We start from the raw sequence: 15,436 nt of genomic DNA on the forward strand, positions 1-15,436 counted from the left end.
ATTATGATTGCATCTTTATGTCCCACGAGAAGGATTTTAAGTAATCATAAACATTTGTTTTATAGTTATGTACAGTTAATTTGGATGCTATTCAAAGGCAAGGAACAAATTAATTGTTTTTCACTTATTTCATAGTCAACAATTGATTGAATGATTGCACAAATACCGTAACAACTTATGTGTGTTACACACCTAGAAATACTGTATTTCTAATTGTATTCACCCAATTTTGCAGAATATAAAGTGCACCTGATTACGAAGTGCACTTGTAAAATTCTGGGTAATTTGGAGTTTCTGGTGCGCCTTATAGTCTAGAAAATACAGTGCCGTATTTTTGCTTATTATTTAAATCAATACAGCGTTTCCGCTGGTAGATACAAACATTTTTTTCGGGATGTCGAAAAATACATTGTTGTAAAGTTAGATTTTGTATTGTGCACCTTTTTCCGAGTAGAGGACTGTACTGTAGTGCTTCTTTCCACCGCTACCGGTATTTGGCGCTGTGAGAGCTCACACAGCATCCACCCTGAAGAGGAAATCCGGCTTCCTCTTTCTAGTTTGTGTGTAAACATACTATACTGTATCTCCAGCGCGCTAAGAACTTTGACATTTTTATTGTTTAATATCTCGTGCATCCATTCAATATGGTTGGTGTAAAGTGTAAAGAAGAGGCAAGCCGTTTCTTTTGAAATAAAGGTGGAATAAGAAAGCTTGATGCGGTTGAGAAAGTGGTTGGATCGCTTTTTTGCGGCTACTTTCTACCACAGAGAAGGAAGTCGCCTAACTCTTGAAGCTCATCTTCCAAAAGTAAGTTAAACTTAACTGTATTCATCTTTATAGAGTATATTATTTCATTAAATGTTTATTTTATTTTTTTGTACAAAACAATACAGGTTGCTTATACAGGCCTTAAACATACTTATATAAACCATAAACATACATTCCATACAAAATATAGCACTGTAGCAACTTACGAACAAATGAAACTTACGAACGATCTCGTTCGTAAGTGGGGTAGTGTCTGTATTAGGATTTTAGTCTTTCAATCAATGATGGTGTTTTTTACCATAGGGTGCCTAAAAATATATACAATATCCATTTAAACGACATTTCAGAGTTGCAGTAATACTACGCTGACACCGCAATGGCCTCCTTCAAATGTGTTTGCGCGGCACAACACAGTGAAGTCATCAGATGCCAGCAGCCATCGCTCGTCTCTTTGTGGCCTGGCATTTCGCAACAGGAACACATTAGTTCCTTCCTCAAAGCAAAAAAAGAAGAAAAGAAAGAAAGGCAGCCGACAAAAGATAAGTCTTACTGCACAGTATGTTTGAAAATTAAATCGTAGTCATTTAGGGGAATGGGATAGAGCATGTTTAATCCAATTAGCAGCGGTTTCTCTGGGTTCAATGGAGCACTCTTAAAATAAATGCCCTCCCTTTAATCCACCCTGAGCCAACTTTCAAATTGGATGGTCTGCAAATCAAATGTGAGTCAAGGATCCGTGACTAGTGGCACGAGACTTTTTTTTTTGTCGTTGGGTACCAGACAAGGAAGTTGACACATCGGGAGAAGGGAAAAAAAAGTTTTATGATGAACTGGGCCCAAAAGCCCACAGCAACTTCCCAGTTTACAAAAGCTTTAGAGCTGTGGTAAGTGTTGTAATATTGAAATGTGTCACCGCATATGTAATCATGATTGTATGAGTTCTCAGCTATAACCTTGTTATTATTTCAATCATTTATGACTCATTCATTTATTTAGTGGTCATTAATGCACCTTATGATTAGTCATAGGGATGAATTACTTCTTGTTTTATTCACTTGTCGTCTCAACATAACCATCCGTCTAGTCATTATACAATCTCTACATTGTTCTTACTTTTGAGTCACAGCCACATTAAATAAAAATAATTGGCCAGTGGTCTGAGGACCTATCTAAAATTTCTCATTTGATTTTATAAACAAATATACATTTTAAATTTCTTTATACAGTATATATGTCTTTAGAAGAAAATATTTATGTTTCGTGAAATTGCCTTCTAAAAGCTCAGAATTAGAGCAAAAAAATATATAGGAGGTTTTTCAGCACTAAATTTTACATTTATTTTGTAGTAATTGTGAAGTATATTTTTAGTAATTTGTAGTATTTTAGCTGGCAGTATTTCTGTAGTAATATTGTTGGAGTATTACAGTAATTGTATTTTTGTGGAATTTCTGTAGTACCGGTAGTGTTTTCATAGCATTACGAAATATGACCACTCGATTCCAAAGGTTGTAACTGTGACCATATCACATAGCTATAGGTAAATAAATTTGTATCACTCTAGTTTGAAGTCTCTCATCTCATCTCATCTCATTAGCCGTACCGCTTATCCTCATTAGGGTCACGGGGGGGCTGGAGCCCATCCCAGCCATCTCCGGGCAGTGGGCAGGGGACACCCTGAACTGGTTGCCAGCCAATCGCAGGGCACACAGGGACAGACAACTCTTTCGCTCATTCACACCTAGGGACAATTTGGACCGGCCAATTCACCTGAAATGCATGTCTTTGGAATGTGGGAGGAAACCGGAGTGCCCGGAGGAAACCCACGCAAGCACGGGGAGAACATACAAACTCCGCACAGGAAGTCTGGAGCTGGATTTGAACCCACGACAGGTTCCCATGACATGAACTGTGCCGCACAAGCGCTAACCACTGCGCCGCCGTGCTGCTCTAGTTTGAAGTATTTAGTGATATTTTTTACGAAAGAACTCTGCTCACACCTTGTTTTGAAACCATTATTTACGACAAAAATAACAGTCAGAGTAAGACTCACCGATCTTAAATAACAGCGGAAAGGAGACATATTTTAACTGGATGTTTTTTAATAGTGAGCACAGGTTCTGGCATTATTATTTCATATATTTTTTTACATTATCAAACGTCAAACAATTAAATACAACGCATTACCTTTTTGTGTGGTGATCAGGTTTGGCAGCTTCATTTCATTGTTTAATTTTGTCTTGAAATCTACGGCGTAGCTCTTAAAAAAAAAAAAAAAAGAAAAAAAATCGAAATATTTTGTTTTTACGGCTCTTCGAGTCAAACAGGTTACCTACTATAGAGAGTCATCAACACAGCCCAGAAAATCATCGGCTGCTCTCTGCCCACTACGGAACACATTGTCGAAGACATTTTTAAGGACTTCTTTTACCCTGGCCGCGACCTTGAAAACCTTGATAAATGCTTCAGATGCCTAAAAAAAACATGGACTAACAGAATCAGAGACGGTTTCTTCTTATAGGCATGTCGGATGTGGCCCGCTGGATGATTCAATCAGGGCCGCCATAAATCTCTGAGTACCGGTATTTCAAAAAAGAAGTGGGTGTTTATGTCATGTTTATCAAAAGATTGTATGTAAGATTTTTTTAATAAATGCAAACCAAATGCTCTCTCTCCGGCCACTAGAGGGCAGTGTGTGCTTGTATAGCATGATGAGTTGATGCAGGTGTAAAACTGCATTTACTCAACTGTCAAAATACACCAGGTAACACATTCAATGCTAAACATCAATTTGTTTCTCCACTGTGACTAAATGTGTTTAGAAGAGCTCCTTTTTCATCCCTGATTTTAATATGTAGGGGTAGGTAACTACGTCAGCTGAATGATGAAACATAGCAAAAGGGTTCATACAAATGTTTTCATAGCCAATTCAAGCACTTTTTAAGGACTTTCACAGACAATTGTATTACTTCTTCAGTATTATTAAAAGGAGAAATCCGGTGTGAATCAAGTATTTTGCAGAGCCACAAATGTGTCTGCGATTTATGTATGTAATTTGTAATATTGCGTGTGCATTCATCCAGCCGATGTTTTTTAGATCTTGAGTTAATCCTGAATATAGTAGTGAATGTGAACAATACGTATGTAAATATTTTTCAGACAAATCTCTCCTCTTATAGGTGTTGGGTAAAATGATGGTAATATGGAGCTTATATTTTCAGTTGCAGGAAGTCCTTCCAATTACAATTTGCTATTGGGAAATGATACCTTAATTATTGGCATGGCCCGTAATAAATGTCCATAATTGATACGTAATCCTTGCACTGATACACATTTCATAGTGCCCTGTTTGGGTGCAGCATCCACCTTTCCCATAGGGGGCGATGGCTCTTTATAGAACAATGCCATACAAACTAATGTTAGCTGCCGTAAACCACAAAGGAAGAAAAAATGAAATGGCAAAGCGAAGCCACTGGAGAGCAGCGTCAGTGTCATTTTCAAGCAGGCTTGTTAAAAAACATGGCAACAATTCAAGCATTTACAATAACTTCACTCAAAATCCAATCACTTTCTCAATCCTTGAAAACACAACAATAAAATCCAAGCCCTTTTGAGGATTTCATGCACCCGTACGAACCCTGTTCATAATGAAAAACTAAACTAAAAACGTGAAGTTATTTTACTGCTTCGGACAGAAAGTCTCAATCTGGCCCCAGATGTTTGTCTATTTTTGTTGCTTGGAAGTATTTTAAGACATGATTATCCTGAAATGGCTAGTCTACTGTTGAAAACAATATCATCCGCGTTCTTTTTATTAAAGACACTTTTGATTCTAATTCATCGTCGAAGGCCGTGGTGCATTTGTCTCCCAACAGGGAAAACTGCTTAGATGATCCCAAAAAAAGAATAATAATTAAATTGATGTCGGGGCAGGGGGGTCACAACATCCCTCCCACATTGTGGATTAATATCTCAAGGGAATATTATGATGAGGCGTTTAACATTCTCACATCCCAATGATCATGTCATTGTGAGCAAGAGCAAAAGGAGGTGCCAAAGGAGATGTCGGCGGGGGGCTCTTGGCGAATAAGAATTCTCACCACACAAGCAGGAATAAAAAAGACCTTGCTCCAAAGCACCCCCTCGCTTCCTTACATTCGGTTTGTTTGTCTCACTTTACTGTTCGAATCAGCGCCAACCAACTAAGACAATGCGCGAAGATGCTCACACGTCAATTACAATTTACGAAACAAAATCGGCATGAACCCGTAGAAAGAAACAGTGTGGGATTGTAAACACTAAAAAGGGATTTAACAGACAAATACCAAAAGATGCTGCAACCCGTGGCGGGGGGTGAAGGGGGTTCAACACGAAAACATTAAGCTCTGCAATGTGGCAGTCAAGCTCTCATCAGCAGCTTCCCATTGTTGTTCAGTCCGGGGAGGGTGGAAAAAACAAATAAAAAACCTCTTATATTAAACAATCTTTGTCAGGGTAATGCCTCCTAGACAAACAAAACAGAAGCAGCCAGTGAACGCATCACGTTCACTTTCAAACCGACAGCAAACCAAAATAAAACAGGATAAACTTACCGACGCCGTATTTTTCCTGCTCTGTAGGTATCCACATGTTTACGGCGGGTGCTTTTAAGTTTGGGGAAAGAAAAGCGGCAAAGCCTGTGCCGTCAGATGCATTCTACTGACATGATTTCCCCTGCTCCGAAGTCGGACTTCATTGTTTGGATTTCCGAGGCGAAAATGCGCCGCCACCGCGGCCGCTGCAGCTGGTTAGCGGTACGGTGACGCGCCACGTTCACGGTGTGTCGGAAATGCTGCTAGTCCTCGAGCGGGAGACGACTAGCTGCCTCTGATGTTGCCTACTTGTTCGCACATTTTATGTTTGATTTTTTTTCTTCATAAACAACAAGTTGCCAAATAATATAGCATCTGACTGAACATTTTCAATTAAAAAAGACAATTCATGAAGCACTTTGTGTAATCGTAAAATACAGCCAGTCAAAAGCTAACGACATTGTAATTTGTTACAAAAACTATATTTTAATATTTGTACCTATCTAAATAGCCTACACATCATAAAAACCTCAAACATATTATAAACAAAACACGGTAAGTCTCCCTCCTTCTCCCCTAAAAAAATTATTGAAAAATATCCGAGATGTAAGTGAACGCTACCTCACAGTCATCATTGCCAGAGAGAGCCCGCATTGGATTGTGGGGCTTGTAGTAGCACCGGTTACGTCAAAGTAGTTGGAATGAAAGAATAAAAGAAAAAATAAAGAATTGATTAAATTAAGCAAGAAAGCAGGAAAGAAAGAAAGACGGGAAAAGACTTGACGCCACATACACCAAACGTTATTTGTGAAGCATTTATTTCCAGACGATATTGCAACAAAGAAAAAGGGAATACTGTAATATAAAACAAATTTGGCTACGTTTTTCCCAAACAAGTGAAAACAAAACATTTTTATTTGAGTTTTTGGCAGTATGAGTAAAAAGTAAAAATCACATGTGAATGATCCTGATTGACAACACAAAGTTAACACAACCATTGTTGTATTGTGGGGCTTGTAGTGGTAAGGGTCAAGCGTCAATGTGGTGAGAAACAAAAAAAAACACTGTTGTGCCCACCACTGTCCGTTGGATATATAGTGGTCATAAATTGCATAGCTTCATCACTTTTGCCTTATGATGTCTACTTCGAATCACAATGATTCCAAAAAAAAAAGATGGAAAGGAAGGAAGTACTGTAAAAACAGTGAAGGGAGGGAGTATAGAACAGACCTAAAGAATGATGAAAGAAGAAATTCAGTGAGGGAGAAAACAATGGGAAAAGGAAATGGGGAAGAAAGGACCTGAGGAAGGATGGAAAGGATAAAAGAACTGGGGTAAGGAGGACCTAGGAATGTAAGAAAAGACTCATAGGACAAAAAAAGTGAACAACGATGGAAAAAGGGAGTTATGGGAGGACATAAGGAGCTCCATAGGGAAGGACTGAAGCAAAGAACGAGCTAAGGAAAGACATGATGAACTAAGGAGAAAAGATAAGGAAAGTAAGTAGAGTCAGGAAGAAAGGATGCTATGCTGGAAGGAGGAAAGGAAGGGATGAATGAACGAAGGAAGGAAGCGAGGGAAGAAGGAAGGAAGAAAGGAAGAAAGGACGGACGGAAGGTAAATGGTAAATGGTCTGCATTTATATAACGCTTTTCAAGTCAATGAAGATCTCCCAAAGCACTTTACAATGTGCTTCACACTTACCCATTCACACACACACTCACACACTAATAGCAGCCATGCAAGGCGCCAACCTACTCATTGGGGGAATTAGGGATTCAGTGTCTTGCCGAAGGACACTTCGACATATAACACGGAGGAGCCGGGAATCGAACCTGCGAACTCTTGATCCCAAGACGAGGGCTCTACTTCCTAATGAAGGAAGGACGGAAGGAAGGAAGGAAAGAAAGTAGTAAAGAAAGTATAGATCAAAGGAAAGTAGTAAATAAAGTAAAGAGGGAAGGGGAGAGCTAAGGAAATAAGTAAAGAAAGAAGAAAGGTTTAAAACCAAAGCAGGCAAAAAAGAAAAAAGAAGACAGAAAAAAGAAAGAAAGAAAGAACGAAAGAGAGAGAGAACAAATCAAGAAAAAATAAAGGAAAAATGAAAAAAAATCAAGAAATCATAACAGAAATCAAGAAAGAAAGATTTGATGAACAACATGACCTTGACCATGAGCACACAAGCAAACGGACCCAAACGAAACCCCCCAACACAGTAAAGCGTCAAATAGGACAAGCGATGCATGAAAAATGAATGATTCCCTATGAAGAGGGAAAATGAAAACTGGTGGGACTTGCAGAGCCCAAATGAAAGCAGCATAGCTCACACAAGCAACTCAGTGTGTGCGTGTACGCATAAGAAAGTGGGAGCCTTTATGTGGGTGAGTGCACCAACGTGCACAGAATGTCACACGACAAGCAGGCCTTACTCACCAAAACACCCACTTTCACCCAAGCGCACCCCCACTATCCCGTTTGCTTGTCACTGACACTCCAGCGGCCATTTTTAATTAAAAAAAAAAGAAAAAACACACCGGGCAGGATTAGTAGTAGAAGAGACATTGCCTGGCTTCAGTCATTCTGATTAAAGCTGTGGGGCTAAATTGTTGGACTGTGGAATATAGTACTACGCGTATGAATAAATCACAAATCCAGGATGGGGGGGACTGGGGGGCTGAACAGTAATGCAAAAATCCTGCAGATTCATCCCCAGGAGGTCCATGTTTTGTGACAGGGGATCAACGGAATGCCGAAACTAAAAGGACATTGTGTGTTATTGAGCGTCTCCTGTTGGTTAAAAAAACGTTGTTCATTAAAAATAACTTTGATTTGAATATTAATCAAAAATACACAAACTACCATATATTATACATCACATGGGGCTCACCTTGAGGAAACTGACATGATTGTCTGCCATCTTGTTGCTACGGGTACGCCCAAAAAACAAAAAAGTAAAAAGTGGTGCCATTTTCACTTTGAGTCTCCATAGTTTGTATTCTTCTGTGTGCCCTTGTAGCACTCGTTTTTGGTTGCGCTACATTTAAAAGTGACATCTAGCGGTCAAAGATGACACAAATGTCCTTTTAAGGCAGGGGTCTCGAACCTCTTGGAAAATGAGAGCCATTTTTTGTTATTAATTAGTGCAGTGGTTCTCAAAAAGTGGGGTGTCTTTGATGGAGTTCACTTAGTTAAATTATTTAAGAAATCAAATCTGCCCCCGTGTGGAAATGCCAGTCTCTTGGTCATCTTTTCCATCAAGAAACAAGGGCGCATTGTTGGGGAATGTTGGTTGTGGGCCCGGTCACACAGCCGTTTGCGGCTGAATCACAGCCAGATATTTCTGCCTGTGAGGCGGACGCTATTGGACGCTTTGAGATCGCCATACAGACGAGATAAAGCAGTGCTTAATACGCGGTCAGAAATTCACGCGCGGGTGGCAGCGCGACAAAGTTTTGCGCTGCTCAATACTTTAGAGCACGGGTACACAGCCTTTCACGGGCGTATCGAGGGGGGGTTGGGGTTTTTAAGGGTTATTGTTCTATCTTCGTTATTCATTATCCATTATCCGTTATCGGTCAGTTCATAATACGCTTCAAAGCCTAGGAGCCGGGACACTTACTCTCAGTCAAAAGGCCAAGCTAATCACGGCCAGAAATTTCTGCTTGTGAAGCAGCGCTGTAGGGCGTTGTTGGACGCTTTGAGACCGCCATATAGACGAGATACAGCAGTGCTTTACTCGCGGTCGGAAATTCACACGCGGTTGGCCGCGCAAAAAAGTTTTGAGCTGCTCAAAACTTTGAGCACGTGTTAATCGCGGGCGGCACACGAGGTAATGACGCGGAAATGACGCGGAACGATGTGCTCTGGCCGCGGCCAGGGCGTGGTTACACATGGGTAGGACGGGAAATTTCAGCGGGTAATCGTGGGTGGAGCATGGTAATAGCATGTTCTGCGCCTGTATCGCGGTGTTATTATGTGAAATTAGCGTGTTACGCGTGTGACGGTCAAACGCCTTTCTCCGTGCATACACAGCGCGATTTGCCGAGCACACATTAGTTGTGCTCGAGACGTCAAGGGGTGAACATGGATCCCCGTCACCGTAGTGACCTCGTCTTAATCCATTTTTATTTCTTGACATTTATTTTCATTTCATAACAAGATAATAAAATCAAAATGAAAAACTATTACAATAATAACATATTGGCTTCTTCGGTGCCGTAGCTTGAAATCTTGATCTTCACGGGACTGTGTCTTGAGCAGTTATGATTTCTACAGCCCGGTGTTATGCCGAGAAATGCATCCCTGCCGAGATTTGCATCCCCTCGCTACTACAACCACTTTTACCTCGTTTTATCTCACTTTTAGGGTATGTAATGGCGAACATATAACCAAAACCACTTCGTCTTGCATTTGTTGGGAATGTAATACAACTTAAACCATTCCGTCTTTGTTTTTATTTTGAACGTAATCGAACGGTAATGCACACCGTATATAAAATCCTCCCCCCCTCGCGTGAACGCGCATTCTGCTGCGCTTCCAACAAAAGCGATCGTATTCTATATAAAACGCTTATTAAAACAATAAAGCGAGCTAATTATAACAATTGGGAGATCCTAGTCTTTATAACGCGTTTATTTAAACAATAAAGTGCGATCGTATTCTACAAAATGCGTTTGTTAACGCGGATGAAAAAGTCACCAACGTCAATGCACGCTTCCAACAAAAGCGATCGCAGCAGAATGCGCGTTGACGCGAAGAGGGGGGGGGATTTTGCGTAGGAGTCGGATTTGGGCACAACACCGGCTCGGGAGCTTTTATACCCGTGGTCCACACGAGAAAATGACGCGAAAATGACGCGATGAGGAAGCGGAACAGTCGCCGGCGTCTGTTTTGCGGGCATACCACTGATGAACAGCGGGTTGGCCAATTTTGCGCATTTTCCATCGCGGGCAACCACGGGCAAAAAAAAAACGCAAAATTTTAGCCGTGATTCAGCCGCAAACGGCTGTGTGACCGGCCCTTTGTGTTTGGTTAATGGAGTCAGATAACTAATTCGAACAATTTGGTAAACGGTACATTTTAATATTTAATTCCTAACATTACCCTGTTGTCAAGGTAAGATTTTAAGCCTGAGCCCTAGCCAGGCCAGACTTGAAATTCGGGTCGGGCCTAAAATGTCAATCATTATGTTCAGGTCCGTCCTTCTCTCTCGCAGTTCTTTCTTTTCAAATTATTCACCCGTCATTATTCTTCTTTTTTTGGTGGAGGATCCGCACAATGAATTCCGTCTCTCTCTCATGCAGCGCAGCCCGCAACCGCGTCCTCAATGGTGCGCACATTAGCACGCACATTGGCACCCAAATTGGCATGCACCTGCTATAGGAGAGGCAAAAATATGATAACCATGGAAAAGAAGCGTGAGATTATCAAGAAAATAGGCAAATTAATCACTCAAATGACTACCCACGCTAATTTGCACGGTCGATATTGTTATACAAAAAATTGGACTTGATTAAAGCAAGGAAATCTTCTGAAGGTATGACAATCCTCAAAAGTGGAAATTCTAAATTCAGTATGATTTTTAATCCGCTGTTGAAGCCCCTCTCCCTGCATCCACATGCTACTCCACTCCACCAGGTCAAGTCATATCACACTAAAGGTGTCATGAACCAGAACGGACACTCGGATCCAATTGCGTCAGTTTTAGAGTTTTTATTGACAAGGATCGTTGGAACAGGCTTGGGACGTCGGCTCTTGCTGGTCGAAAGCCTCTTCGGGCGGAACGGCAGCTCCGTGATGAAAAGCGTAAGGTGCAACGTAGCGGGTAAGTCGGTGGCCGGGGCGGGAGAGTAGATCGTAAAACTTGTATGTTGGAGTCACACTCAGAGATACGAGGAGTACACTCGAACGTCCATCTCTGGACGCTGACAGCTTAAGTGGGGAACACCATCCAATCAGGAAGTGCATTCCAGCGCGCCAGATGATTACCCCAGGTGGCTCCACTTAGGTAATCACGACGAAAGGTAAATTAAATGATTATTTTTCTGTCATGTTTTGATTATTTATAATGGTTTTTAATCATATGCATATGTATGTAGAATTTAATTATACCCTTAATATTTTCTAATTTCAGTTTTTTTATCCTCTGCTATAAGGAAATTTTACTTTGCAATCCCCAACCTTAAAACGGATTAATGTCATATCCCGGGAGTCTATTGTGGGAATAAATAGGACTCAAAATATTGGTACATTAATTTAAAACAAACACATTAGAACGGTACTTAAGAATGTTCCTTGAGGGACTCCCTACATGCCTTAAAGAAGCATATACTCATGTCGTACCTCAGGAAATCATAGTACTCAGAAACAGATTGTAACTTGAGGGACTCAAAAGAAGCATAGAATATATTTTGTAATCCAAGAGTTTAAAAATGTCGTCAATAAAAACTGGACCCTTGCTTTTCCTTGGTAGATTTGAGAAAAAGCAGGAAGTGTGGCTCAGATAAGTTGATGTGAGCAAAAACATCTCCATCGTAGAACCAGCAGGCGACATCCTCTTCAATATAGCGACAGGGTATGGTTTTTTTTCAGCCAATAATTAAATACATTTTGCACTTTTTATTTGGTTATATCTCTCAAAAAAGAGTTTTTTCTCCCAGAACAGTAACTCACTTTGGGTTTAAGCCAGGGATATAAAGCGTGCGGCATGTGGGCCGGATTAGGCCAGCCAACGGTATAAATTCAGACCGTGAGGCAACGCTGAGAGAAGCGCAAAAAAAAAAAGATGTAGTTTTAGATATGTCTCACTCTTTTTTTCTCACTTTTTTCTCTTTCTCTGTCTCGCTCCCTCTCTCTCTTGTCTCTCTCTTTTCTGTCTCTTTTCTCTCTCTCTCGCTATTTTACCTCTCTCTTTCCCAGTATCCTCATTCTCTCCCCGTCTCCCTCTCTCTCTCCCTCTCTTTTGCCTTCTCTCTTTTTTTTCTGTCTCTTTTCTCTCTTTGTATTTTACGTCTCGCATTCCCACTATCCTCATTCTCTCTCCCTCTGTCTCTCTCTCGTTATCCTCTCTCCCCTTCTCTCTCTTTCTCTTTCTCCTTCTCTCTTTTTGTCTCTTCATCTCTTCTTTCTTGATCTTTTTCTCTTACTTTCTTTTTCTCATTCTTTCCCTTTCTCCTCTTTTTCTTTATTTCTCTATTTCTACTCCCTCTCTCTATTTTACCTCTCTCTTTCCAACTTTTTTCCTCTATCCCTCTGTCTCTCTCTCTCTCTCTCTCTCTCTCTCTCGCCTTATCCTCTCTCACCTTCTCTCTTTCTCGTTCTCCTTCTCTTTTTTCGATTTATTCATCATCCTGTCTCTCTTTCTGTCCTTTTTTTCTATTTCTCTCTCTCTTTTTATATTGCGCTATTTATTCTTTTTTCTCTGTCTCTTTCTCCCTCTCTTTTTCATGCTCACTCTTTTTTCCTCTTTCTCTGTCTTTTTCTATTCTCTTTCAGTTCTTTAACTCTCACTTTCTTCTTCATTTCTTTGTTTGTCTTTTTCTGTCTCTTTCTATCTCTATTTTTTCTTGTTCCCTCTCCTTTTTTCTCCGATCTCTCACTCGTGCTCTCTCTCTCTCTCTCTCTCTCTCTCTCTCTCTCTCTCTCTCTCTCTCTCTCTCTCTCTCTCTCTTTCCTTCTCTCTCTCTTTCTCCTTCTCTCTCTCTCTCAATCTTTCTTCCTCTCACTCGCTCTCTTAACTGTGCTCTCTATTTCACTCTCGCCCCTTTTTCTCCCCACGCTTACCTTCTCTCTTTTTATTCCTTTCACTTTCCCTTTCTCTCTTTCTCTTCTACTTACTAGTCTGGCCCCCGTTAGATGTTTCTTTCTAAAATGTGGCCCCCAGGTATAATGAGTTTGACACCCTGCCAACTAGTGTCGTAGGATCACCATTTCATGTGGTGTGTCTTGGGCAAGTGCAACCTGCTGGCGCCCATCCCACTCCAGACCAGGAGGAGGGACCCAAGCTTTTGATGTACTAATGGCATCAGTATGCGGTATCAAGTATTGTTTGCCGGTATCGGTCTGAAAAAGCTAGTATCATTTGTCCTGATTAAATACGATGTATGTATTTCTAATTAAAACATTGCACAAAAATATGAGGAAGTACTTCAGCGTTTCTATTAATCTCTTGGTGGGAAAAAAATAACACCATTATCCTATTCTCTTTTTCTCAAGTAAACAGGAACAAATGAGCAAATTTGTGGTCAGCTCATTTCCCAAAAATGAGCATGACCCAAATATAGAGTGATGAGAAAACGTTTTACCACTTGATGACAAAAAAGTCAACAACCAGAAGGGTGCCTTTTGTGTGTGTGTGTGTGTGTCTTCTCAGGTTTCACGTTTGGGTCCAGATAGAGTGTGTTTTTATGACTCACGTGCTTCGTGCTGTTGTACTCGGCGGGTGCAGAATTACATTAAGAAAGCCACCTGGACCCCCCGACTCCCACCGGCAAAAAACACCATTGTGCCCGCAAGTGTGTGCCGGACAGATGGAGGTCATAAATTGCTTTGATTTATCACCTTTGCCTCAGAATTTTGACTTCAGATCAAAATGATGCCGAAAAAATACAAATGCATTTGGTAGTAATTACAATATGTATATATATATTTATATATGTACAGTGGAACCTCGGTTTTCGAACGCCTCTCAGTTCGAACAAATCGGTTCCAGACCAAAAATTTCGAGAAATTCTTGCTTCGCTGTTCGTTCAAAAATTCAGAGTTCCAACGCCGGTAATGCGTGAGTGCGTACGCTAGGGTGCGATGCTGAGCGGCGTACGGGTGTAGATCGTGTAGATTGCCCCCACCCCTCGTGAAGAACTGTTATCACGTGCAGACGTGTTTCGTTTTGCTTTCGCTTTTAATATACGTGTACCAAGTGTTTTAGGCCCTAATTACGCCTCCGAAGAAAGTCGGTGCAAGCAGCAAAGTTGCTACAGGTGAAAAAAGAAGAGTAGTGCGTACAACTATTGCATTTAAGAAAGAAATAATAGCAAAATATGAAGAAGGTGTGCGAGTTTCCGATCTTGCTATACATACAGCATGGCTTCTGCTGAGCACCACAAAGGTAAGAAATCCTATTCATAATTTTTTTCTCTACCCTTTGTTTATTTTTACACGTTCATGTTAGCGTAATCTTTCGTACGGAAGATTACGATAACGCGAACCTACGATTAGCCTGGGTTAGCTTTGTTTACGTAAAACATTCAGGGTGTTGTAACGGAGCCCCATTTTCAATGACGCGCTAGCCACTTGTTGTGGAGACCCGGGTGCTAAATGACGTGTAAACGACCAGATTTTTTTATTTTTACACGTTCATGCTGACGCGAACATACAATTAGCCTGGGTTAGCTTCATGTTTACGTTCATGGTAAACATTCAGGGTGTTGGAACGGATTAAAAATGATTTACATTACTTTTAATGGGAAAAACGATTTCGGTGATTGAACAAATCAGCTTTCGAACAGGGTTCTGGAACGGGTTATGGTCGAGAACCGAGGTTCCACTAAATATATATATATATATATATATATATATATATATATATATATATATATATATATATATATATATATATGATTGGCTGGCAACCAGTTCAGGGTGTCCCCTGCCCACTGCCCGGAGATGGCTGGGATGGGCTCCAGCCCCCCCGCGACCCTAATGAGGATAAGCGGTACGGCTAATGAGATGAGATGAGATATATATATATATATATATATATATATATATATATATATATATATATATATATATATATATATATATATATATATATATATATATATTCTTTTTATAAATGATTTTTTACGTTATTAGGCATTAGTTTGACTTCCCTTTTATGTATTTACACATAGACAAACACACAGCAAGACCATCGGGCTGCTTTTGACTTATCTCATCCGACCGACATTAGTTTATCATCATCATCATCATCATCAGCGTCATTATAATGAGCATTTTCATCGCAAAGGAAGGAAATCACCGATTGCCATCACCAGCCGGATTTAATTTAGCCAAGTCATTTTATTTTCACGTCTAACAAATCCAATGAAGAAAGGTTC

At 40.4% G+C, this 15,436-nt stretch overlaps 1 protein-coding gene across 1 annotated transcript in view; it reads right to left on the reverse strand.

The window, feature by feature from the left end:
* The window catches only part of dock4b (dedicator of cytokinesis 4b), a 151,962-nt gene extending 146,445 nt beyond the window's left edge, over positions 1-5,517 (reverse strand). The window contains exon 1 of the mRNA XM_088346703.1: positions 5,358-5,517. Within this exon, the coding sequence (XP_088202829.1) occupies positions 5,358-5,394 (37 nt within the window). The 5' untranslated portion in view covers positions 5,395-5,517. The remainder of the gene's footprint in view (positions 1-5,357) is intronic.
* Between the last annotated feature and the right edge of the window lie 9,919 nt (positions 5,518-15,436).

This window comes from Urocampus carinirostris, chromosome 11 (assembly GCF_059441175.1).
Source record: "Urocampus carinirostris isolate Australia breed hairy pipefish chromosome 11, RoL_Ucar_1.0, whole genome shotgun sequence".
Taxonomy (NCBI): domain Eukaryota; kingdom Metazoa; phylum Chordata; class Actinopteri; order Syngnathiformes; family Syngnathidae; genus Urocampus; species Urocampus carinirostris.